Source organism: Quercus lobata, chromosome 4 (assembly GCF_001633185.2).
Source record: "Quercus lobata isolate SW786 chromosome 4, ValleyOak3.0 Primary Assembly, whole genome shotgun sequence".
Lineage (NCBI taxonomy): Eukaryota > Viridiplantae > Streptophyta > Magnoliopsida > Fagales > Fagaceae > Quercus > Quercus lobata.
In genome coordinates, this window is record NC_044907.1 from 13,752,414 (window position 1) to 13,778,272 (window position 25,859).

The window sequence follows — 25,859 nt, forward strand, 5'->3', positions numbered from 1 at the left end:
AAGTAATGATAAAGTAGGTGAATCGCTAATAGTTTTAAATGACATTTATAGAAGTAATTTAAAAATTGTAGCATAGATTAAATAACGGGGGAAAATAATTCACACGTGATTGCACCTAAACATAGGACAGAATAAAACATGAAAGTTGGATCAGTCAAATTGTGCTGCTCTTTGTGTAGACACTAGTCCATATTTTCACAAAAAGAAGACCCCCAAAGATATTTGATAAAGAGGAGCTTTTCAGTTTTCACGACCCATTAGCATTTTCTCTGATTCTAAAATTGGCATTAGATAGCTAACGGCCCAATTGTGTTCAAATGGTGAATGTCATGTTAATGATTCTTGACCCTTTTATTCAACCTGCATATTAGTTTACATAACACCATGCACACACAAATTTCTCATCCTTGTATGATCTAACTATACATGCCTCTTGATTACATGTAAATAGAATTCTTGGAAAAGCTTCTTTTTACTGAACCAGCCACATGACTAGTAATACTATAAACTAACATAATAGTTAGAGATATATACCATTCTTTTTTCCTCTATTTTTTTCGCGTAAAGGTTGGGGGGGGGGGGGGGGGTGTTAAGATATATACAGTTCCAAGAACAACGATTTTTAATCATTTCCTAGTTGTAGTTGTAAACTCTATCTTTGAATTTATATCCTCTTTTGTATGGCAATGAGCAGAATGGCAAAAATGGGAGAAACCAGAAAAATAATATATGGGAGAACTTGCCTCAGAGAACCCTCTTCAATCTCAGCTTCTTTAAGTTGGTAGTTGGATTTATTTTCAACAAACGCTTCAAAAAAATTCTGGTAACCTGTGTTCTTTAGATAAAAAGGACTGCTCGTTGTGACCTTCATCATCTCCATGGCCTGTTAGAGTTGTAATTTTCAGTTGAATTAAAAAAAAAAAAAAAAAAAAAAAAAAAAAAAAAGAGGTACACAAGAAAAGTAGGAAAGAAAAGTGTATTTATTTTAGGAGGAAAAAAAAAGTGATTTTATTTTGTAATGTGAAAGATCAATTCTAAAGAACCTGTAACACATAAGGAACTGGTGTTGGGAAAATAAATTTTGAAAACCATTAATTTGCGATGATTAGGAAAAGAAAATACCCACATAGCAAATAGCTATTTAGGCATTGAAATGCTGTCACTGTTCATGTTTGTTGAGGCTTCCCTGTTAGCTTTCACCCATAAACATAGACACTATATTATTCACACAACGAATTGGTGATTACCTGAAAGCTGAACACGAATTGTCTTGCTTTCTTGTTTACTTGAGCATTTGGGTGGGACTGAAGCTTTTCATACATTAATCGAGCCTCATTCGACCTGTCAACAATTTTTACAACTATTAACATCACTCAGCACTTTCCTTTGCTAGTCAAGAGGTTACAAACACAATCTAACATACATCATTACGTGAAATTTTTTCAACTCAAGCACAGAAAACTATTAGTAATTAGGCATAATAACTTTGATATATCCATTCAGGTATTACAATCAATGGTATGTAGCTTTCAGGAAAAACTATGTTGTAGTGATTTCTGTCAGGCTTGCAAATTAAATCTAACTTTCACAATTCTCAATCCTTTTTTTGTCATTGTAATTTAACAGCCATATGAACTCAAGAAGTATAATCCCATCTACCCTGACTTGGGTGGGACCAAAGTGATCAAAGTTTGACTAGGACTCTCTTAACAATTTAACTTATCCTTTTGTATTAGGCCATATAAATTAAGTCCTCCCATCTACTACACTTCTCTCATCTATATTTGCTTTTAAAAGTTTTGTTGTCTTTTTTTCATTTCTTTCTTCGCTATTCAATCTTAGTAAAAAATATTCACAAAACTAATTAATATAAATCACCATATGATGCTAACTTTTCTACTCTCATAACTGAACCTCCAAAAGTGCAGCAGCTGATTTTCAAAACTAGTAGTTCCTTTTTAACAAAGATACAAAAATAAGCCCCAAACCATCCTATTCAACATTGCAATTTCAAATACCTTATTCAATAAAAAAGTTTACAACAACTAGAGCAAAGCCTTGTCCATTAAACTTTTATTTTTTATTTTTGGATGCACCATTACAAACTTCACACCTAGCAAATATAGTTTAAATATTTTTACAAATCTCAATAACTCAGAATTTATTACAATGTTTGTAAGCTTGCAAATGATTCAAGGACAATGGAGTATAACACACTAGCTGAAACCTGAACCACAACTTATATGTGACAAATGACAATACTTATGTAGTCAAAAATTAACATGTGATGATGTTTGTCCGGTCAAAGATCAACCTAATTATTTTTTTAAAATTGCTTATAAATAAACCTACAAAATTTTGTGATGTACAGATAACAAAGAATTTTAATCAGTGCATTACATGTGTAAGATGGCATTAAATGCACGTCACAGTGAGAGATGAAGAGACCACAGTAATCCCAAAGATGGAAACAAACTTATAAGTTTGATAGAAGTTGCCTTAAAGACAAAATGATGACAAACATGTCTTTATTATGCATCAAAGGAACAACAGACTCATTCGATATTCAACGTAAAGCACAATGAACAAATTCAGTTTTATGGCATGTTAAGGGATGTCATAAGGGGCATCTAGTAAAATCTCAAAAGACATATATACCTACTGAGCGAGTCTTGACAAATAGACCATTGTATCGCAGCTAACCCATGAAGGTCACTCTGCAAGAATAACATGCATGAAACAAAGCACAAAATATTCAGATACTGTCACTCCTAGAGAAACCATTTCAAAAAGAGGGGGAAAAAACCAGATAGATAAAGGTTGTACAATAACCTCCAATAGATTAGTGTACTTGCAAATAAAGCTATATTTGATTTTTAAGTTGACATAAAATCATGCAGTAATTAATGAATCTTCCAAACCTCGAGGCAAAAATAGTTCACGTATATTAGAGATGAGTAAAGAAACCTTCCCTCTGGATGCAGAAGGGAGGATACAACTAGAGCTAGTAAATTGTAACTGGAAGTTCTTGATTCCCAGGAACACTTCTTTTCTTTCCTTTTTCTGGTTTGATATAAAAATGCATAAAGATATAGGAATAAAAAAAGGAGGAGACACCCCTAGAAGAAAAAAGAAACATGTAAAAAGACATAAAAGGAAGAGCAAACAAAAGCAATAGCTACAAATATAGAACTTAGCCACAGACATTTTCAACGTTCTATCACCAACACGACTCCCAAGTCCACCTCTTCATTATCACTATTAAAATCATCAGTGAAGCATAGAATCCTTTCTCAAGAGAAATCATTCATGTCCCCTAATCAAGTCAGACTACTTTCATGTGCAGCAATTGGCTTTCTGCTCAACTTCCCTAAAACAACACATTACAAAAATCCATTTTACAAAGATCCTGTGAAACCACCTAGCTTTGAGTTTCCTCTAATTTTCCCACAACAAGGATGTCTGCCAATCACGTCACCTATTTTACAAATGAAATAGATTCAAATTTGATTATGAGAATCAATTTCCTGATATCCTATCTCAATTCATATTTTGAGCATGTTCAATTATGGATAGTATATTTTTCTGGAGTGATGGTATATATACTAACCAATCATACAAAAAGTTCATGCAAAAATGATGTGACAGCATGCTTCACTCACCAATAGCACAAGAGGTGGATCATGTGTTACACAGATATATCTTGAAAATAGAGCTCCCAAATTATTTAGCACGAAAATTCAGTTAGATTTTTCTTTTAAGAAAAGAATTTCCCTATCTATAATGTCTTCAATATTGCAAAATTGGCTATGTAAACTGCCAATCCTGTTCTCCGCTCTAAATCATGAGCCTGGTAGAGTATACTTTTCATTAATCTTCAACGCCCATGGCACAACAAATCCTAACTCATCCTACCCATAAATGCTTCAACCATCCTAATTTCAGAGTAAATATGGTAGTTAACAACTTAACGTCAGTAATCCACTTTTATAAATAAATAAATACATAATCACAATAGCACTCAAATAGAAAATCTATAAATATGCCCCTTCTTATTTATGGCTTTCCATCTTAGGGAAAGGGATGGGGAGGGGAAAGAGAGAGAGGTGAGATCTCTTTTCAAGTACAAAAGCAGCTCAAACAGTTCAAACAATAAATTACCTTGAATGTTAACTTATCCATAACCTTTTCATAATAGGGCAATGCTTCCTTAAGCCTTCCAATATTCATTAATGAGTCCCCATCCTTCAATGCCTATAAACATGATAATGCATTATGGCTCTCAAAAATGAAAAGTGCAATAGAACATTAATTTACTGGCAGTTAAAGGAAAATAATAACAGAAACACAAGGGTCAAACTGAAAAACTAGTTTCCAGACCCAGTGAAAGTAACTTCTCTCTAACTGAAAGTTTCTATTTTCCAACCATATTGCAAAGCCAAACTTTATTGAAAATTGTAAATTATCCTATCCAAATTCTCTCCTTATTAGTTAAACCTTTTCCATATAAAATATTGGGACTTGACTTTTGTTCGTTTGCCTGCAATTTAAGCTTAAAATTTAAATCTTCAAACCCTCAACCCATCCCCACCCCCAAGAAAAAAAAAGGGAGGAAGGACGCGGGGAGGGGGTGAGGATTTTGGAGCCAATTCAGATCATTGGAAATTACACCCAAATAAGAAATGAACAGAGCATTTGGTAAGAATTATTAAATGCTGCCTCCACTACCATTGAGACCACCACCCGCGGATACCCTATGACAGCCCTTCATAGCCAATGCCATTTTTGCACCAGCTAAGCTACAAAACTTACCATTTAGCAGCAGCATTGCCACTGTTAAATACTAACACCAAGTTGTTAACTCATCTCACAAGCATCCCACTAACCATAACTACTTCAAATTAAATTTTAACAGTTGATCATTGCCAAGCACATCGATCACCATCATCGTGGTATTGTCCAATACCACTGCACACAACCCATTGTAATCACAAACTCCACCACTAACCAGCTTTAGCAAGTTGTAACGACCACGACAACCATTGACACTAACAAGTCATCACTCTCAAGTCTCAATACCCTATCCAAACCACCAAGGCCATCACTAAACCAGTCATCACTAAAATTTTAATTTAAACAACAATCATAATTTTAAATTCAATTCAAATACTGTGAAAATTTATAAATTGAATGATTTTCTTGGACTAAGACCTTAGATCATGACAAAAACATGATAAAGTCTAAGACCAATTTGAATTGCTTGATATAAATGCACTTATAGCATTTATTCAAGAACATATGTACAAGCTCATAAAAACATGTTAAGAAGATGATATTTTGATAGAAACATACCTCTTCACATTCAGATTTTAACTTTGGATCAATGTCTAAGCCCATTTCACTTCTGTAGGCAGCAAGTAACTGTCTTGTACGTGTTTCTTTAGCAGCTTTCTCTTCCGCTGTTTCAAGCACCTCCCCAGGGCGTATAACTCTTCCACCACCAAACTAACAAAGAACAGAAAGAAATCTCTAAGAAAAACACCTTTTGGTGCTCTTGTGACTTACACTAAAAAGCGGCATCCACTATGAAACAAATAACAATCCTCTATAATGAAATACATATTGCTTTAGGGAAAAAGATAATTGATGATTACTTAACAAATATATTTATAATTGTACTAACAAACCAACAGAGTTAAGTACAAGACGGATTGACTCGTTTGATGATACTGTAGAAAAACATCTTCTGAATGTTTCTGTACTCTGGTATTCAATGCCATGGTCAAATAAGATATAAGAGATAGGGTCTTCAATGTTATATGCTTGTAAAACTTTGAAAGTTACTTAGGAAGGAATTTTAAAAGAAAACAGAGAACACGATGCGACAAACATATATGATACACCTTTTCTAAAAATAACCAAGAGACCATTCTATCCTCCATTGTAAGATATAAGCATATGACTAGTGTCATATAATAATGCTTAAAGGGTGAAACTGAAGCTAGCATTTCTTCAATTATTTCAATATTTTAATTTAAAAAGGTGGAACCAAAGAGCTCCAACCTCTTCAACAAAAATGAAAATTCATGCCAGGAATTCGATTGATATATAGGCATGCAGAAGAATCCATCTTTCACTCATTTGTGTTTTTGCCTTGTTCCTGGATTCCTTGATATGTACCTATACACATACACAACATCAGGGGGAGACAAGTTCTTCAACAAAGATCAAAGATTTTTGTGGGCATTTCAATAGTTATAAAATCCTTTACAACAACCCATCTGATTGCTTTTTATGGGTGTAGTCTGTCCACGGACAAGTTTGACATGAATATAGACACAAGAATTTGTGCAGGCATTCTGATAGATATTGTCATCTACATCAATCAAGGATTTGTGCAGGCATTGACTCAGTTAATTGATTTCTTCAATGCTTGAAGAATGAATGCACATCATCTATGTAGCAAAAGTAGTTACCGTAAGGAATGTAATTTATAACTTCAGAGATCTAGCTGGTATCAGCACTCAGAGGCCAGCATTGAGATTAATGAGTAATTATAACATGTGTTAGATTCAAAAATTAAATATTTGATCAACATTGACAAGTTTGAAGCTTCAAAATAGTACAGAGCCCTAGCTGGTTCTCCATGTTGTCCTTTTCTTTCTTTCTTTCTTTCTTTTTTCGCTTGCTTTCTATGATTTCCATCTTGATTATACATGTCAGAAACTTGAATAAGAGATTCTAAACTAAGATAATTTACTATTTATAGCAAACCTTCAGAGTATATAATATGTTTTCTAACATAATATCATCACTTTAACAAATTACTAAACATAAGAGACTAAAATCCTCCAAGCCCACAAATTCAGAACATCAACGAAAAGCATGTACACCAAAACAATTGACAAAAACATATTAACTCACTACTCTATCATCAGTTCTCATAGCAATCACCATACCGTTTTTGAGATATTGTTGGGTCTAGGAAAGACTCCCCACGAAGAAACCTTTGGCTTGTAAAGACTTGAATCATCTTCCTGAGTCAGCTCAGGCTTCAATGAGGTTTTTTCTTCAAACTTTCTGGTATCCCCAACAATAATCTCCACCTCAGGCAAGTCCCCTTCCAGGAAAGGGTCTACAACAGGAGCCAGCCCAGGTGGCAATCCCCTGCTCCTCTTCTTATCCGCAAATTCCAGCCCGATAAAGTCAATGTTCGAAATTGACAGCTCCCCCTTCTTATTAACAGTTTTCTCCACAACCCCATTTCCCAGATTACCCCCATTTCCTCTCTTCAGTCCTAAAAATAAATGCACATAGCTAATTTAGCTCAAATCACTCAACCAAATATGTCATTTTTCATTGAACAACAATTCAAACTTGTAATCAGCCATCAATCATACAGATCATTAACACTCCATATGTTTTTCTTATTCTTTTTTTATTGCTACTCCATATGTTTACAAAGGTAATGAATAAAATATCAAACACATTACAACAACAAAAACCAAGCGTTATTCCCAAAAATTCAGTCTCTACTATGGATCCTCAGGGTCAGCTTTATTCTATCCAAAGTCATACTCTTTTGTTACTTCCTTAATGGACATGTCCTTTATCAAACACATAATATGATAAAAACAAAAACTACATACAACTAAATGTAGCACAGCCAATCAATTAGGAAAAAAAATTCTTGCATTCTATTTCTATCTCAAAACTTCAACTTCCCTAAACAATACCTGAAATTGTGTCACCCTCTCCACCACTCTTGCCACCACTCACAACCCCCTTATTCATTTTGTACTCTTTGGCCTTTTCCATTGCAACTTTAACCGAAACCGGCACTTCCTTAGTGCCACCACCAACACCTTCACCTTCTCCATTCCCAATTACAGTACTTCCACCAGAAACCTCAACTGGGTTCTGCTCAATATTCGAAACTGGTTTGGATTGCAGTGACTTCTTATACGACTTGGCCTTTTCGAATGCGAGCTTCACCGGGTCAACAGAAGCTGGCTCTGGTTCTGGAGTGGTTTCTGGTGAATTTGGTGATATGGGTTCTGAAGATTCGGCGTTGGATTGATTTGTAGAGGATGAGAGCTTGAATGGTTTGAATGAATTGGATTTGTTGAGATTTGTGGATGGAAAGAAAGTGGGTTTTGAAGGAGAGATGGTGTTGAGGGAAGAAAACCAAGAAGGTTGAAGAGAAGCCATGGGTTGGAGTATAGAAACTAATGAGTGTGTGTGTGTGTGTGTGTGTGTGTGTGTGTGTGAGAGGGCGAAAATGGGTAATTACCCATAAAAATCTAACTATTTAGTTAGTTGACGCTGTTTGGAAACATATTGGAATTCTAGCAACTCGAGTTTTAAAGGCTCGATTTTGGGCCTGTAAATCGACTCTTTGAGGCTCGATTTGCATGTTTTACTCGGGTCTGAGTTGGCATAATTTCCACGTGGCACCTACTTGTAAATCGAGTCTTAGAGACTCGATTTACATTTACAGTACAAAAAAAAAATTTTGCCTTTACACCTTCTCACCTCAACAACCACAAAACCACACCTTCTCACCTCAATATCCATTCTTCCTTCTCTGGGTTCTTCTCTCACCAGCACGGCCTGGGGTCGCACCCAGAAACAGGTTGCCTGCGACCCAGGCGCGCGACCCAGGTCGCAGGCGACCCGTCGCGCGACCCAGGTCGCGCGCGACCCAGGGTCGCAGGCGACCCAGGTCGCAGGCGACCCAGGCCGCGCGACCCCAGGCGCGCGACCCAGGCCTGGGGTCGCGCGGCCTGGGTTGCAGGCGACCTGTTTCTGGGTTTTTTTTTTAAACTTCTCTTTCTTCTCTTGGTGGTTTTGTTAGGATTGCTGTTGTTGCTGTGGTTTTGTGGTCGTTGAGGTGAGAAGGTGTAAAGGCAAAATTTTTTTTTTTTACTGTAAATGTAAATCGAGTCTCTAAAACTCGATTTACAAGTAGATGCCACGTGAAAATAATGCCAACTCAGACCCGAGTAAAACATGCAAATCGAGCCTCAAAGAGTCGATTTACAGGCCCAAAATCGAGCCTTTGAAACTCGAGTTGCTAAAATTTCAATATGTTTCCAAACAGCGTCAACTAACTAAATAGTTAGATTTTTATGGGTAATTACCCATTTTCGCCTGTGTGTGAGAGAGAGAGAGAGAGAGAAAGAGAGGAGAGTTGAGTGTTGGAAGTTGGAACCGAATGGGTCTGGTTTTTTAGTTACTGTCGGATAAGGTCCATGTTTTTTTGGTCTAACACATTTTTCTGCATTGGGCGGTTTTTATTTTTTTTTTTTTAGTGCTACTAGTTTAGGGCCTTGCTAAAATTTAGGATGTTTTCTTTTTATTCTTCTAAAAAAAACAAAAAAAAAAGGATGTTTTCTTTTTAATAAAAACAAAACAGATGAAAATTTTTAATCCATAATAAGAACAAAGTATGGGATTTGTATTTGTATTACTATTTTGAAAAAAAGAAAAATGATGTATAATTTCAAAATTAAATATAATCAAAACGTCCCGTCAATATTTAGGGTGATTCCAAATGATTCTTTCATGTAATAAGTTGGTGTGTATAGGATGAGAGACTATTTACATAGGAGAAAATAGTTAGATACTCAAAAAAGCTTAAAATGCCCTTGTTTCTCAACCCAAAAAGAATAAAAGAAGAAGACAAAATAAACAAAAATTAAATAAAAGGTTTACTAGAAAAAAAAAAAAAAATCTGAATTGAACACTTTCTCAAGAGTTGCCTGAATACAAAATTTTAATAAGTATGTTTGAGTTACTAGAGACAGAAACCTTCATTTAGAAATCTTTTGTCGTTGAATAAAAGATTTGAAATATAATTTTCATCTACACCAAAAATTTGATGTTTTAGCATGATAATAACGAGCAATTATGAAATAGGTTAGAACTATCTTTAAAAAAAAAAAAAAACAAAAAGATAGTTCCACGTATAATTAAAATTGGATCCAATTCACCTAATCGCCACAAAAGCAAAACCAACCATAAGAGAAATTCCATTCTCTGGGGTAGATGTGGGCATTGTTGCAGTTTATACTATTTCATAGGATAATATAGGTGGCTCAATGTAGAACTTACGTGCTGACTTTTTATCTGGTAGTTTACTACTGCTTTTTCTTTTGTTTATAGATTTCATAATTAATAATAAAAAAATTGCTCCAACTTGGATTTCATTGCCAAAAGTACTAAACAAAATAGCAATAATATTTATGCATTCAATTTGGCTATGTTGGCAAAGCAGGGATAGAGGATGTTGGAAAATCCCACATCGCTTATGGCGCGCATGTATAAAGCAAGGTATTTTCCCAATGGGGATGTTTTAAATGCAAGCATAGGCAACAACCCATCTTATGCTTGGAGAAGCATTCATAAGAGCATAGAGATTCTGCAAAAAGGAACAAGATGGAGAGTAGGAAATAGGAAGACAATCCATATATGGGATGATAGGTGGTTACCAACCCCAATGACTTATAAAGTCATTTCCCCAAGGAAAGATTTTGGAGATTTCCCATGGTATTGGCCTTGATTGATCGAGATACTAGAAGATGGAGAAAAGACATTCTTGATAGAGTCTTTCTTGGTTTTGAAGTGGAGAAAATCCTAAGCATCCCAATCCCTCACTGCCCACAGGAGGATCAACTAATATGGGTGGGAAATAAAAAAGGAATTTTCACGGTGAAAAGTGCTTATTTTTTGGCTAAGGAAGTTGTAGAAAAGTATGAAAGAGGTGAATCCTCAGTGGGAGATGTATGTGGCCCACTTTGGAAAAAGATGTGGCACTTAAACATTCCGGCCAAAGTGAGAGTTTTTGCTTGGAGACTTTGCATGAAGGCCATCCCATCTATGTTAAATATGAGTAATAGAGGAATTCAAGTGGATCCTACCTACCCTGTTTGTTGTGGGGAACCTGAGTCAACTGAGCATGCAATCATCTACTGTGGAGCTGCTAAAAGAGTGTGGAGCAAATGGGAAGAATGCCCAATCTGTTTGAATGATGCCAACATGGAGATTATGGACTTGGCCTTATGTTTGCTAGAAAAGGGAACACAGAGGGATTTGGAGATCTTTTTTGGTGTTGCTTGGATGATTTGGTATAATAGAAACCAAATTGTTCATGAAGGAAATGGTGTGTCTGAGGATCACATTTGGGAGACAGCAATCCAAATGATAATGGAGTTCAAAGGAATAAAGGGCTTGGAGTTAAATAGTCCTCAGAGAAGTGAGAAAGAATGGACTCCTCCTCCTGTGGGTTTCTTCAAAATAAATGTAGATGGGGTTGTTCCCTCTGTTGATGGCCATTCTGGAGTGGGTGTTGTAATTAGAGATTGGGAAAGAAAGGTGGTAGCAGCAAAAAGCCTTCCTCTATCGGGTCGAACAGCTGTGGAGGAAACAGAAGCAATAGCTATGGAACAAGGAATGATCTTAGCAAAAAACATGGGTTTGGAAAGAACCATTTTTGAAGGGGACTCATTGCAAAAAATTCAAGCTATTGAGGGTAAGGAAGTAAGAATTGTGATTGGCCACATTGTGAAAAGCTGTCTGCAAATTTTTCCAAGCTTCCAGGAGGCAAGAATCAGACATATTAGTAGGGAGGGCAACAAAATAGCCCACGAGCTTGCACAGCTTGCAAAACTTTCTGCTGAGGAACAGGTCTGGATTTCAAATTTACCGGTCTGGATTGAAGATATGGCAAGAGCTGAAGGAATGGTGTAATGTTTGCCTGTGTACCGTGGTCTATGTTGCTTTTTCTTTGTTTTTGTTATGCTCTGTTTCTCTGTAGCCTGTGCTCTGTTTTCTTCAGTGTATAATTCCTATTTGTTTATGAATGAAAGTATTCAGTTTGGTCTCAAAAAATAATATTTATTCCAGTTGAAACTTTGATACCAAATTTTACAATGAGTACAATTAATATTCTCTATTCCTATTAGGAAGTGTTATTAAATCAATACACATTCATATTCCGAAAAAATTATTAGTACCTGATATTATTTATTCTTTTGTAATTTTTTTTTTTTTTTTTTGAGAAGATTCTTTGTTTTATTTAAATTAATTTCATTAATAAATTCGTGTATTATTCATACATAGTGCTAGTTAACTTAAAATTCTTAAATTATGGTAGGAACTTAATTTAGTGATTTGCCTACCATTTTAGCCACCTTAGTTGCCACCAGAAAACTGCAATTTAACAATACTAGCCTCATGACACCAGCACCACAAAACCATTGTTACCCCTACCACCACAGCTGCCAATAATTCTAAGCAATTACAAACCACAGGAATTGCCACAATTTACTCAAATTGATCACCAATAAATAAAATAAATCGCCAATATCTTCAGTATCACCATCTTCTGTTCCTGTGCCAACCACTGCTTTCAAAGTCACTTCTACCGAAGACCCAAGCAACTTTTTCACAAGAACTAGTTTAGTTAGCTCCCAATTCTAAACATAAAATGACAACCAAAATATTTATAAAAATTCGTTGAATCCCATCATGGAATATCCTTTTATTACAATTTGCAGTGTCACAATCCATCTCGAATATTTAGTCTACAACAGATGAGATTCAAATCAAGCCTTTTACTACTTATTGACCTGCCACCAAGATTATCACACTTAACAAGCTTCCAACAGCTACTAAAACAGGGCGGCCAAATTCTTGAATGTTATGCATCATCTAAAGACCCTTAGTAAGTGATTTGAGCAAGTGAAGCCACCATCAACCATGAGATTAGCCCCACTGACATACCTTGCTTCATCACTTGCTAAGAAGAGCACAGAATTAGCAACATCATCAACTGTCAATTCCACCCCCTGCAAGTTAGCAATCTTCCCCATAAAAGCACGAAAACCCGCCATGGCATCCTCAGTTCTCTCCTCCTCAGGAAGGTGAGCTATAGCCAAGCCTGTAGCAACACCATAAGGAGAAACACAGTTGACACGTATCCCGTGTAGCCCCAGCTCAGCTGCAACATTCTTCGTTAGCCCTAACACAGCATGCTTAGACCCTGTATAAGGATGGGGACCTATGCCCCCAATGACACCTGCAACACTGCATATAGAAATTATTGAGCCCTTCTTTAGTGGAATCATAATCCGAGCTGCATGTTTCATTCCAAGAAAGACTCCCTTCACATTTACATCAAAGATCTTCTCAAACTCTGATATGTCTGCATTGCGGATATCAGGACATGGTGAGCCCGATAACCCAGCATTGTTGACCATGATGTCAAGTGTACCAAATTTACTGACTGTGAAGTCAACTGCCCGGCAAACATCATCTTCTTTAGAGACATCACAATGGAAATAACAAGTGTTTGGTTCACCACCAAGGGTATCACTGACATTCTGGCCAAGCTTGTCCTGTACATCAACTATACAAACCTTTGCACCATGTTTATGGAATAGGCGCACAATGCTCTCTCCAATACCAGTGGCTCCACCTGTGACCAATGCCACTTTCCCCAGTAATCTGAGGAGGGGGAAAGGCACAACGAAGATATTATGTTATATATCTTAATCCAATATAATATGTTTGAATCTATGAATTTAACTATAAATAGCACAGATCAAGCTTCTGGTCTGAGTTAAAGACTCAGAATTCTCTCAAAACTAAAAGGTATAAAACAAATCATAGCTATAAAAGGGAATCAATTCTAGGGAATGTACTTCACTGACTCGATTTCTAGAAAAAAAAAAACTTGGATTTTCTAAAAAAATGAGTATTCTGAGATGAGTGGATCCTTCATATTTAGGACATCATTAAGTTGATTTATTAATATGCAAAAAAAAAACACACGCACACACATTTTGAGAACATCATCAAATAAAGATCTAACTTTCCATGATCCTTGTGGTATCTACCCATTTTCTTGACAGCTAAATTCTAGAGCATTATTATTGTCTTGCTATGACAATCTTGATTTTAAATTGATAGGCAGCCTAGGTTTGTCTGAAACTCTCGTCTTTTAAAAAGGTACACATCCTGCTTTACTTCAACTTCATATTTCTAGTCCATTTCTGTGTGAGTTTCACTAGGTTCCAAGATGTGTGATACACCATAGTTGAGACACCTAGAAGCCTTTGATAAGATTCAAACATTTCCTACTATTTCCCACAATTAAACCTAATGTAAGTGTCCTTAATTCCTCTAAAAAGAAGCTTCCCAAAAGAAAAATCCATCAAGTTTCCTTTTTCCTTTGACCATCAAACCTCATTAAAACTTTAAAGCATAGCCAACCAAACCTATCCATGATGCTTAGCTCACCTACATCAACTGCAGCAAACCCTAATCTCTAATTTAATGAGCCATCCTGCAGAAGTGGACTTGGGAGCAGGCTCATAATCTCTCATGTTTGATAAAATAATAAATGACAAGTTCTGGTACTTGGCTACCTTTTATAAAATTATTTATGATCAATGACCTTGAGTATTATGTGGTCAAGACAGAATCACATTACCTTTTTGTTCTTTTATCTTGCAAATGTGTAAGTTTTCTTCTGTCCAACAAGCACAAGATTAATTATGCTTACCCACACATGGTTTGGGATGAGTTTGATTTGCCAAATTGTGGTTTCAAAGGTTACACTTTATCCACCTCAAAAATTTTGCAGCCCAAATTGTTTAAATAAAAGAATGCCATGAAACAAAATAGCAACTATATTATAATCAGAATACAATAAATTTATATATCAAATGCAAATACAAATAAACCTCAGGTGAGTGAAGTGCAATATGTTAATCCTTAGGTTGGTAATTCAAATTCAACCTAATTCATTGGTAGATGAAGTTACACTACTTTCAAAGAACTATTCTGCTAAGTGCTAACCTGGTTGGGTGTTATTTAAACCTTATCTAGAAGAAATCTTAATGAGATATGCGCCACTCGCCCTATTTAGTCTTCAACAAATTCAGTAAAACGCACTGGTCATAAATTTAGTGAATTGTAGTAAAAGATCTTCCAAGATTAGATGCCAAGGAAATTGCTGTATACAATTGGATGCAAATTTGGCAGTAACTGTAACATTTGAGAGCAATGAACAATAAAACTACAACAAAAAGCAAGCCTCACTCCCAAAATTTTGAGTTCAGCTATGAATCCTCAACGAATGTAAATTTTGAATAAGAATAAGAATACCATAACACTTACACATACCAAAACAAAAAAGTTTGGTAAAACTTGGGTCAATCGGACAGAGTATGCATATCTACATACATATATGTTATAAAGGAACTTGATTTTAGTTGTGTCCTTTAATGCAGCTGTGTCCTTCTATTAGCAGTATCAATAGCAATGTACTTAGTTTAGTTGTGTCCTTTACTTCTTGTTCTTTTGTGTGGGTTAGAAGATCCTGTAATGCAGCTGAACATGTTGCAGCAAAATATGCCTTAGGTTCTAGTTTGTCTTTTTGTTTCTATAAGGATGATCCGTACAGATTCAGGCACAAAATTGAGCATTTGGACAAGTCCTATTTTGGCCTAAATCAAGCATTTGGAAAAAAAAAAAAAAAAAAATCAGAAATAAACACAGAGGACAGTATATCACTATATTCTCAGTCTTCCATTTAAAACTACAAATTTCATAAAGCCTAGTTTGAGTTAAACTCAAGGTCTAAGCTACGGATTCAATCAAAACTGTCATGTTAGAGAAAGGGTACTGAACCTACAGAAATGATAGGTATTTCCACCATTGGATTTAGTAAAAACTCAGATCTTAAACCATAACAAAGATAAAAAGCCCATGTTCAGTTTGATAGTTAAAAGCAAAAGATATAGTCAGAAACTGAACAAAACAATAAAGAAAAAGAATTGGCATCTTATTAATTTGTACAATATAGCTCAGAACCACAAAAGCAGAACAGTCAGAGAGAACAGCACAATAAAGTTTGAAGCATGAAGTACAATAGAAAGGTTTGATGTGTTGTGGACTTGTGGGTTTACCTTTGGCTTGGAAGTGAAGACTCACCCGAGTTGGCTGTGGACATGACTCAATTCTGTCTCTCTCTCTCTCAGTTTCTTTTTCCTATTTCCTTCAATACACAGGCATTCTCTAGCCATTTATGGTTAGCTCTCGTCTTAATAATTGAAAGACATACCTTTATGACTTTCTCAAACACATCTAATCTTTCTTTCTTTTTTTTGATAAAAAACACATCTAATCTAATCTAGTCTAATCTAATACTACTATATATACAATTAAAGCTATTCTGCCACGTAGGAAAAAAAACCATCTAAAAATCTGTCACACTTACAATTAAAATGCGAAACGTTATACTGTTTCAGCAACACAAACACTTTAAATACGTTCAGAAGCCTTGATTAGGTGATAATAGAGAAAGAGACAAAGTTTGTAGGAACTAAACACAAACCAGGAAAATAAATTTCACCCCATTGTTTCAATATTCGTTTTAAATGCCCTTCGACCTGACTTTTTGTTTGTTCATGCTGTTTTGCTCATGGCTTAAACGCTGCCCCCATCTCATGTCAGCCAAACCCATCACCTCTTCTCACTTTTCCCTCTCTGTTCATAGTCTCTGCCGCCTCAACTCTTGGCCTCTAAAGCTTGGTACGTTTTTAATCTGTGTTTTTTGTAATAGCTGCTGATAATGAATGTTGCATTAATAGAACCGATAAAATTTAGGTGGTTAGAAAATCTGCAATCAACATTCTGACAAAAGGGTATGTGTATACCTCTGTTTTTCTGCTTTTGGTATCACATGAATGGACAGCTTTTTGGGTTCTTAAGAATCTTTTTTCCCATTGGGTTTTCTCCAACATGCATGTTTATTTTTTCTTGATTACTGATACTATGCAGGGAATATTAGTTCTTGGGGTGTGCCTCTCTTTTGTTTTTCATGAGCATGATACTGTGATCTTTCTCATTGTTGTGCCATTAGCTGAGAAGATCATTTCTTTTCTTTACGAAATGTTTGAGTTGAATTTTATGGACAATTTATTGATTCGCTAAAGATATTGCATTGGGGTCAGGTTCTATCTGCAGATAGCCACTTGAAATTTGAATGATGGGAATATGAGTTGAATGATGGGAATATGAGTTGTTTCTCCTCTTGGAAGCCCATTTAGTAGGTGAGGAGGAAGTTTGGCTAGGATGGTGTATTGTAACAGTAGATGGTGAACAGTTTGTGGGATGTCATGATTAGTGTTGGGCTATTGGGGAAAATCACTTTTGGAACTTCAAAAAGCTTTAAGCAGTGGTTTTTTTTTTAAGTCCCAGCAAGTGGTGGTTATTAATATCATCTTTTCTATAAATAGGATTAAGCTTCACTTTGTTATCCCTTTACCCTTTTTAAACTTACGATTTTCTATCTTAAATGGGGTTATAGGTTTTCTTCTCTATAATCAAACTTGCAGTCTTAGATAGGAAATGAAAGTTTTGAGAATCAGGTCCAACATATGCAAGAACCCAAATTAAGGCTTGTTCTAAACTTTCTTATGCAATTTTCAAATTTAATATGGTCTTTTATTTGAAGATATGAGAGTTGATACTTTTAACCAATATATTAGTTTTCCAAGTGCCACCATATTCATTTGCCATTCACCAATTATCATAATCTTAGTTTGCTTATTGGCTATTGCAGTATGAGGACATAATATCTTCTAGATTCACTCTATTGGGCCTATATTCATTAATTAATTTGAAGAAGTTTTTCGTCCATTTTCCGTATCATTACCATTGTATCCTTGCACATAATGATAATGATTTGAACCTTTTTTACTAATCTCATGTAAAAATGATTGTTCAAAGTGCCTGTGTGTAAATACTTTTGGAGTCACAATTAGTTAGTAGATGTCATAGACTTAATTTTAAGAAGTCACCATACTAAGAGCAGTTATATGTTTATACCATGTAATAATTCTTTTGTCTTCTAAAATTATTAGTACTTATCAGGGCAAATAATAAGGAAACTCTTTTAGTAACGCATTAATGTAACCTAAGTTGTTTGTTATCATTTTCAAGTTATAGTATCTTTAAGTAAACTAAATAGTTCTCATAAAAAAAAAAATAGTTTTAATATTTATTTAAGACTAAAATGCAAAACTGATACTTGAGTTTTTTTAGATTTTATTTCAATTCTCTAACTTTATTTTTATTTATTTCAATCCTTTAACTTTTAAATTTATTTAACAAAGACTTTTTCATCAACTTTTGTTATATATTGTGGTTAATTTTTTAATTTTTTAAATTTTTTTCAAATTTATTAAATTAAAAAAGTTAATTAATAATTAAAAAATATTTTCTAGATTTTTTTTTTCAAAAAATTTTAACATAAGTTTACAGAAAAACCTTAATCGAATAATAAACACGTTTGCTGCCTCGGTGTGGTGAGGCAAATGGGGAAGAAGCGAGACCGCCGAGTCACACCGAGTTCGAATAAAGGAGGAGAGCAGCGAGTCGAACTCGGCGACTCGGCCTCGTCGAATCGCAGGCTCGCCATTATCTTCGTCCTCTTCTTCGTCGTATCTCCCGCCATTTCCGTACTCGTATACCGTATAAAATACGCCGCGACCACGAACCCTCCGGACTCCTACGTATTCCAACGAGGCCTCGTTAAAGCCGACGTCGATTTCCAAGAAATCCTCGCTGTGAGTACTACTGTACTAAGCAATGTTTGGTTCCTCAGAAAATTTTAGAAAGCAAACTCTTTTTTTCCTGGATTTTAGTGATTTAGGTTTTGAGTTCTTCTTTTCCTGGATTTTTTCTCAGCAACCAAACAGAGTCTGCTTCAATTTTTGTTGTGAAAGAGAGAAAATTTTAGATTCTTGTTCATAAAAAGTATGTATCTATTTTTTTAATGTTATATATGAAATTCAGGAGAATTCAAAGGTTTCGGAGAACACGTCGCACTGGCATTATACGTATCCTGTACTGGCCTACATTACTCCATGGTATTACTCATTGCTCTGTTTTGTCATTTTCATAGTTTGGGATGAAAATGATATGTGAAATTTCATGTAATTGTGCCTTTGTTTTCATTTCCCTATGGTGTCATTCATAGCAGGAACTAGGAGTCAAGTGAGTGTTCTAGAGTTTGATTTAGGACACTTCACTTTTTTTTGGATTTAGGGAAAAGAAAAGAAAAAAAAGAAGGCAAATTACAACTTATCCAGTTGTAGTTAAAATTTGAGTTGCCTATTAGTTTGAAATTTGACACTTTGTCCTCCTGAGGTTTGACCGAAATTCAAATTGCCTATTTGTGATTTGAAATCCCATGATGCAAGTATTTCGCTTGATTTTATTTTTTTTAATCTTATTTGATCTTGTATTTTTATGCTTTTTGTGTTTTTGGAGGTGAGAGTCTTAAAAGTGGAATAAAATTACATATTTAGCCACCTTTTTAACAAATGTGGGTTATGGAACTCTAATTGAGCTATCCTTAGGCGGATAAAGTGTCAAATTTCAAACCATATGTAGACAACTTAAATTTCAACCAAACCACAGGTGGGTAAAGAGATTATAGTTTTAGTTTTATATATAGTGCGCGGCTTTGTTTTCAATGCATCACTAGAAATGGGGGGTGGATTTGAGTTGGGGGGAACAAAAAAGAGGTAGATGAGGACCAAAAATAACGTTAGTAGAAGTAGTTAAAAGAACATGTTAAATAAGGAAGTAACGGATACTATGATTTCGGATGGAATTGAATGGAGGAAAAGAATACATGTGGCTGACCTGACTAATCTTGTTGAGGATTTTTTTTTTTTTTTTTTTTTTTGGGTTGAATGTCGTTGTTGTTGTTTGTCTGTTTATTTTTTTTTTTATATTGAAACTTAGTGTTGTGGAGCTGTGCAGGAACTCTAAGGGCTATGAAATAGCAAAAAGGTTTAATTCCAAGTTTACACATTTATCACCTGTCTGGTATGATTTGAAGAGGTAAGCTCCCAAATTTTAAATTTTGGCCAAGTGATGAAAGTGGGTTGTTGGCAATCTTGTTAGAGCCACTCTGTTGGTCATGATAGAATTGTCGGCTAAATACAATTAAAAATGAACCAACTTGTGTGTGTGAGATTATTTTTTGTTTTCTGGGCGGGGGGTGGTTGCTTTGGGTTTGATTGTCCCTGACATCATTATTGTAGGTAAACTTATCCAAAAAGGGGAAAAAGAATCACATATGTAGGTGGAGCAGTATCTTCTAAATCCTCGTGGATATTTAAGATGTTCGTGCTTTATTAAACTTAAGAACTGCTTATTCTATCACATTGTTGTATGAGTTTCTTTTCATTCTTTTTGTTGCCAGCCAAGGGGCGGGATTAATACTTGAGGGGAGACATAATGCTGATGTAGGATGGATCTCAGAGCTTAGAAGGTCAGGAGATGCTTGGGTATGGCAAATAAATTCTTTTTTTTAATTTTTAATTTTATTTTATTTTTGGTTTAGGCCCTTTCTTCCTTCAGGAAATTGACAACTAAATAGGTTTGATAATTTGATGACAACACATTGCACATGTCTTGACAATGAGCTCTATATCAAATGGCATCACCCCCTATGTGAATGGGGTGAAGGGTCAGGTTTTGGGTTAGCATCCATTGGACTTTAGCTTACCAATCCAAGAAAGAAGTCTGCATGTGTCTTTTGTCCAATTTATTTGCTATATAATTCAGTTGAGAGGTTATTCGAATATTGAAGTTGCAATAATTACAAATGATAAATGAATTTGGTGAAGTGTGTTATAAAATGAGAGAGGCTCCTTTACTTATATAAAAAAAAGGGAGAGACTTCTTTGAGAGATTGTTAACCATGCAAAAACGGAGTTGTTGATCAGTTTTAAAATAACATAGTCCATCGTACATATATAAAAAAATTGGTAGAATTTTCCTCCAAACTGTTTCAGAGGTAAATTCCACCAACCTATTACTTGATGATTTAAATGACCATACACATGTACTTTGATCACATAAGTCACTAACTTATCTATATGAGGCTATCAAATAAATCACATGAATAAAATAACACTTGGTTTAATTTTGTCACATAATGGGTTGGAGAAGATTGCTCCAAAACTAATTTGGAGGAATATTTTCTTTTAAAAAAATTGAGCCACACGCACTTATTATAAAAAAATGAGCCACACTTGTTGATAATCTTCTGAAAACCTAGATTAATTGTCTAATCATTATTAATGATATATCCTTGGGATATAGGTTTTACCCAGAGTTGTTCTGGAAGCATTTCCTGTAGAATTGCTCACGAGGAAGAAGCAAAGGGATAAAGCTATTAAACTTATTGTAACAGAGTGCAAGTAAGCCTCTATTTCATACATTTCTGGATACTTTTAAGCATATTAACCCATGTTCTAATGAAAAATGATTCATTTTCTGCATGTGAGAAAGGAATGCTTTGTTTCGTTTTGATTCATCTTAAGTTTGATTCACTCCTTTTTTTTTACTGTTACCTCTGGCTTCCTTCTTTTAAAAAAAAATCAGTTTTAGTTCTCATTTTCAGCTTATTGATTATCAGATGTGAGAACAGGGTACTTGGGTCCTCGAGGACGAGAAGAATTTTGTACTATTGCAAACATACACATTAAAACTAGCATGGTATAGAGTTGGGTTCAGAAGTATTCAATTGAACCCTATTCCAATCTGTGCACATGTTTTGTGTCGTTCCTTTTTTGGCATGACTCAATCAATGCATGCATTTAAGAAAATGAATCATAAGTCTATAAATACCTCAACAACAACAATAAAGCCTCAATCCCAAAATTTTAGGTTTGGCTATGGATCTTTAACAACTAATTGGGATCAGCCATATGCATTCTTCTCTACCTTTCTATCTTATCTAAAATCACACACTCTTAATCTCATATCCTATATTTCCTTGTATTTCCAATTTTCCATCTCAACATTCTCATTTCAGCTAAATTCATCCTAAGTGACAAAAATTAAAAAAGGGTGAGGGCACTGCAAACGGGGTGGTTGAATTGGGGTTAATATCTATTAGTCTTATCTGAAAGTAAGCATATAAAAAACTATATATGGGTATTTAGAATCAGACATGGCTGAACTTAATAAAACAAAAGCTAGAAAATTAACTCTATATGGGTTTCATGTAGCTGGAGAGGTCATTTTTGAAGCTGAAAATATGGTCATTTTGGAGAGTTTCTTCCTCATGCTTACTTTCATTTCTATAAACGGAATAGAATGGTTGCATGTTTGGTTGTTAAAGAGCATTCTTTTAGTGACATTAAGAACTCTTTTCTACTCAAATTGTATGCTTGGATGACAGAGTCATATCCCTCTATAGTTGATCGCTTTCTGGACTTCATCGATAATATATGTGTTAATTTGGCATCTTTTTCTTTAATTTTATTTGCCTTTGCTTCTGTTTTGTTATTTTTTCTCTTTTCTTGTAAATATTGCTTCAGTGTTTTGGGTGACATCCTTATAATGATTTATTTATGTGAAGAAAGGGAGTGGAGAATGTGATTAACTTGTTCATACCTAGGGCAGGGTGTTTAATGAATTATTTATGTGAAGAAAGGGAGATCCATTGTGCAGTTTCAATGATTTAGGTGGCCAATGGCAGTCTACTGAAATTTGAAATGAATATTTTTAGCCTACATTCAAATCCCCATGCACAAGCGCATGTGTGACAAAGTGAACGAGAGAGTTGCGTCTTACTCCTGTACTTTTGATAGGGTTCATTTATATTCGTGGAGAATGTGATTAACTTGTATATACCTAGGGCAGGGTGTTTATTGTAAATAATTTCTGTAGTTTGTGCCTGTGATTGGGTGAAGGATTTTCTTTTTCTTTTTTTAAAATAAAATAAAAAGAACTTTGTTATTTATTTATTTATTTTTATTTTTTTTGTGTGGATTTTCTTATATTTAGGGATATGGGATATGATGGTATTGTGCTAGAAGCTTGGTCAAGGTGGGCAGCTTATGGTATCTTGCATGATCCAGAAATGCGTAATTTGGTACATTTCAAACTTTCTGCTCCTTATGTAATAATTTTTCTTTAAGGTAACATACTTTTATGCTTCTTTGGTTTCAATTTCTAAAATTTTTGGTACTAATCTTCAAAATAGTTTATGGACTCCTTGATTGTTTCAATAATTATTCAAGTTGTTTTTAATCTCTATTTTCAGCAGAAAATTGAAAGCAATAAACAATAAAATATTACTTAAAAAAATTTTCTGTCATTGTGTTGCATTGCCTGTTGATTCCTCTCATCCCTCCCCCCCAATGCAGGAAGAGAAAATTGTTTTTGGGGTGAGTTTCTCTTTTTGTCTTGGACCCAGCATTCAAACCTTTCACCATTTCAAGTATATGAGATTTAATGTTTTTTGGGTCTAAGTATTGGGATTTCTCTGTAACTTAAAGATATGAATACGCCTGCTTCACAGATAGATTTGAAGTCTTTTTGTTGTATGGATCTTTGAGCATATATCTTTTCTCAAATTACCTCTCTCAATTGCAGTGAATCAGTAATGTTGTTTGCTGGACATGGAAATATTTTGTTTAACTTTTTGCTCTTTACTGAGGGATCCTTCTTATTTTGCAAGCCTAGGCACTACAGTTCATAAAACAGCTTGGACATGCACTACATTCTTTGAGCTCAGCAAGGAATGATAAGCAACAGTTGCAGTTGGTCTTTGTTATAGGTCCACCGCATTCAGACAAGCTCCAAAAGCATGATTTTGGCCCAGAAGATCTTCAGAGCTTGAGCAATGCTGTAGATGGATTCTCACTAATGACCTATGACTTTTCAAGTCCTCAAAATCCAGGTCCTAATGCACCTCTGAAGTGGATTCGTTCCACACTACAGCTAATCCTTCGTCCCACTGGCAATAGCGCTCAGGGCCCTGCCCACAAGATATTTCTTGGCATCAATTTCTATGGAAATGATTTTGTCCTAGCAGAAGGTATTTCTTTTGTTCTTGCTTCTTTTCCATTTTTTTTACTTGATGGTTTTAGAGGAGCTACTCATTTTCTGTTGCACTTGTTTCTTTATTACTTTTTAGTCTTTCGTAAGTCAAAATAATTTTATTCATGAGAGAAAATAGTTCAAATCACTCTTAAAGAATTACAATATAAAAATTGAATGATCTTTTGAAAAAAAAAGGGGATTCTGTCCAAGGTAGCCATCTAGTCATACAAAGATCTCAACGAAAACCAAAAAAAAAAAAAGGATGGCATGATGAGGACATTTAACACTGTCAAAGTTCTACTTTTCCTCTTGCCAAATTGTCCAATCTATTTTGATTGGTAAGTTACACATTCTGTGGCTCTTGAACTCATGACCTTGCTTATACAGGAGGAGGAAGTGCTATCTGTGTTAGAGCTCATTGGCCAAATTGTTTACAATACACATAAAAGAATAATCTTCGAGATTTTAACTCCAATTTAGAGAAAATCTTCCTTGCCAACCATCCTACACTCAAAAATCTTCCATCCAGATTTTTGAGTTACATGTTGTGCATTAGATCACTTTTCTATCCAAATTTTTGAGACAAGTTGTGCACATGACCACTCTCAGTCCTCTTAATTAACAAAAATGGGATGGAAGGAGCAATTTCTTTAAAGAGTAAAAGTTCAAATTGAAGCTCCATAGGGTCAGTTTGCAACAGCCCGAAGTTGAAGGGGTGTGTTTGCATTCCTCACCCCCCCCCCCCCCCCCCTCTCTCTCTCTCCTGCAACACACACACATCCCTTTATAGATAAAATTCATTTTTAGTTTCTCATCTTACAAAATAAGATTATCCTCCATATCTTGACATGTTATAAGAACTGCAGGGTTGGGTGGTGGAGCTATTACTGGCAGGGATTACCTCTCATTGTTGGAGAAGCACAGGCCTTTGTTGCAGTGGGAAAAGAACAGTGGGGAGCATTTGTTCTTTTATTCCAATGATGACAATATCAAGCATGCAGTTTTCTATCCATCATTATTGTCAATTTCTATGCGACTCGAGGAAGCTCGTTCATGGGGATGTGGCATATCAATTTGGGAAATTGGACAAGGTCTGGATTACTTTTTTGATCTTCTGTAAATAGTGCACTTTTGCTCTTTACATTGTAGACAACACTGGTAATTTGCTTTCTTCTTGCAAAAACGTCATTTGTGTCTACAATCTACATTTACAAATTTCAACTGTAAGATATTTTTTTTCACTACACAATTAATTCAAAGAGTTCTGATATGCCCTATTGTAGATTTATAGTTGATCTTATTGCAGCTACTATCCGCTTGGACACCACATTTCTATGAATAAGACGGTTGCTTTTGATTTATAGTTAATTTCTTTGTCATATGCTTTAAAGATGGTGATCCAGTCCACTCCAATTGATATTACATGGCTCTGAATCATTTATACAATTGAATGGCTTTGTCTATCTGTCCGTGCAATCATTACGGCAAAATGCTGGCCTTAAGGGTGCTTTACAGCCCTGCAAATGAGATTAGCTCAATTGGCACCTCCTTCTTTTATAAGTTTTGGATGAAGGTGAGGTTGTGGGTTTAAGACAATTGAGAATTCGTCTGTGACTTACCAACTGACAAAAAAGAAAAAAGGAGTACTTTACAGCTCTCAATTGCTACTGCCTTCTTGGCCATCATTTGGATTCCCTCTAGTATTGGAGCGCCTGCATTTTTATAAGCCTGCCTGCACCATGGATTTAGCATTCAAGCAATGATTGTAATCTATCAAATATGTTGACCTTGCATATGAAAATGTTTATATTAACGTTACAAGTTGACTATCAATCAAATGAATGATGCAGCGCTTGCATTTGGATGGGTTTATCTTCATAAGCTTATTTTGTTTATCAAGCAAACATAAAGTTGTATGTACCTTAAAAAAT

At 35.1% G+C, this 25,859-nt stretch overlaps 4 protein-coding genes across 7 annotated transcripts; 2 read left to right on the forward strand and 2 right to left on the reverse strand.

Moving 5' to 3' along the window:
* Nucleotides 1-327: 327 nt before the first annotated feature.
* Nucleotides 328-8,273, reverse strand: LOC115986373. Of its 2 annotated transcripts, none has more exons than XM_031109306.1 (7): nt 7,737-8,273; nt 6,960-7,297; nt 5,353-5,505; nt 4,162-4,254; nt 2,659-2,717; nt 1,248-1,341; nt 328-883 (listed from the first exon to the last, which is right to left on the reverse strand). In XM_031109306.1, the coding sequence occupies exons 1-7, from the start codon at nt 8,209-8,211 to the stop codon at nt 665-667; spliced, it is 1,431 nt and encodes a 476-aa protein (XP_030965166.1). In that variant the 5' UTR covers nt 8,212-8,273; the 3' UTR covers nt 328-664. The 2 variants fall into 2 exon arrangements, with proteins under 2 accessions (XP_030965166.1, XP_030965167.1); XM_031109307.1 differs by lacking the exon at nt 328-883 and adding an exon at nt 2,972-3,063 and having other exon boundaries at nt 1,254-1,341.
* Nucleotides 8,274-10,548: 2,275 nt separating this feature from the next.
* On the forward strand, nt 10,549-11,751 carry LOC115984637. Its single transcript, XM_031107661.1, has one exon. The coding sequence runs from the start codon at nt 10,549-10,551 to the stop codon at nt 11,749-11,751; it is 1,203 nt and encodes a 400-aa protein (XP_030963521.1).
* A 536-nt stretch (nt 11,752-12,287) lies between these two features.
* LOC115986378 (xanthoxin dehydrogenase-like) lies at nt 12,288-16,127 on the reverse strand. The gene is made up of 2 exons (XM_031109314.1): nt 15,978-16,127; nt 12,288-13,509 (listed from the first exon to the last, which is right to left on the reverse strand). The coding sequence occupies exons 1-2, from the start codon at nt 16,019-16,021 to the stop codon at nt 12,711-12,713; spliced, it is 843 nt and encodes a 280-aa protein (XP_030965174.1). The 5' UTR covers nt 16,022-16,127; the 3' UTR covers nt 12,288-12,710.
* A 2,213-nt stretch (nt 16,128-18,340) lies between these two features.
* On the forward strand, nt 18,341-25,296 carry LOC115986375 (chitinase domain-containing protein 1). Of its 3 annotated transcripts, XM_031109308.1 has the most exons (8): nt 18,341-18,641; nt 18,871-18,944; nt 19,846-19,926; nt 20,291-20,375; nt 21,196-21,293; nt 22,888-22,975; nt 23,569-23,923; nt 24,795-25,296. In XM_031109308.1, exons 1-8 carry the CDS (start codon nt 18,390-18,392, stop codon nt 25,046-25,048), a joined length of 1,287 nt encoding a protein of 428 aa, XP_030965168.1. In that variant the 5' UTR covers nt 18,341-18,389; the 3' UTR covers nt 25,049-25,296. The 3 variants fall into 3 exon arrangements, with proteins under 3 accessions (XP_030965168.1, XP_030965169.1, XP_030965170.1); XM_031109309.1 differs by lacking the exon at nt 19,846-19,926 and having other exon boundaries at nt 18,359-18,641; XM_031109310.1 differs by lacking the exons at nt 21,196-21,293; nt 22,888-22,975 and having other exon boundaries at nt 18,359-18,641.
* Nucleotides 25,297-25,859: the final 563 nt, after the last annotated feature.

Excerpts from the sequence above, each read along its gene's own strand:
- LOC115986375 (XM_031109308.1), top strand. The coding sequence starts at position 18,390 with ATGGGGAAGAAGCGAGACCGCCGAGTCACACCGAGTTCGAATAAAGGA. Across the intron at positions 22,976-23,568 it reads ATCCAGAAATGCGTAATTTG|GCACTACAGTTCATAAAACA; the intron begins GTACATTTCAAA and ends TTGCAAGCCTAG. Across the intron at positions 23,924-24,794 it reads TGATTTTGTCCTAGCAGAAG|GGTTGGGTGGTGGAGCTATT; the intron begins GTATTTCTTTTG and ends TAAGAACTGCAG.
- LOC115986378 (XM_031109314.1), bottom strand. The coding sequence starts at position 16,021 with ATGTCCACAGCCAACTCGGGTGAGTCTTCACTTCCAAGCCAAAG. Across the intron at positions 13,510-15,977 it reads TCTTCACTTCCAAGCCAAAG|ATTACTGGGGAAAGTGGCAT; the intron begins GTAAACCCACAA and ends CCCCCTCCTCAG.
- LOC115984637 (XM_031107661.1), top strand. The coding sequence starts at position 10,549 with ATGGTATTGGCCTTGATTGATCGAGATACTAGAAGATGGAGAAAAGAC.
- LOC115986373 (XM_031109306.1), bottom strand. The coding sequence starts at position 8,211 with ATGGCTTCTCTTCAACCTTCTTGGTTTTCTTCCCTCAACACCATCTCT. Across the intron at positions 5,506-6,959 it reads CCAACAATATCTCAAAAACG|TTTGGTGGTGGAAGAGTTAT; the intron begins GTATGGTGATTG and ends GTTCTTTGTTAG. Across the intron at positions 1,342-2,658 it reads TGTCAAGACTCGCTCAGTAG|GTCGAATGAGGCTCGATTAA; the intron begins GTATATATGTCT and ends AATTGTTGACAG.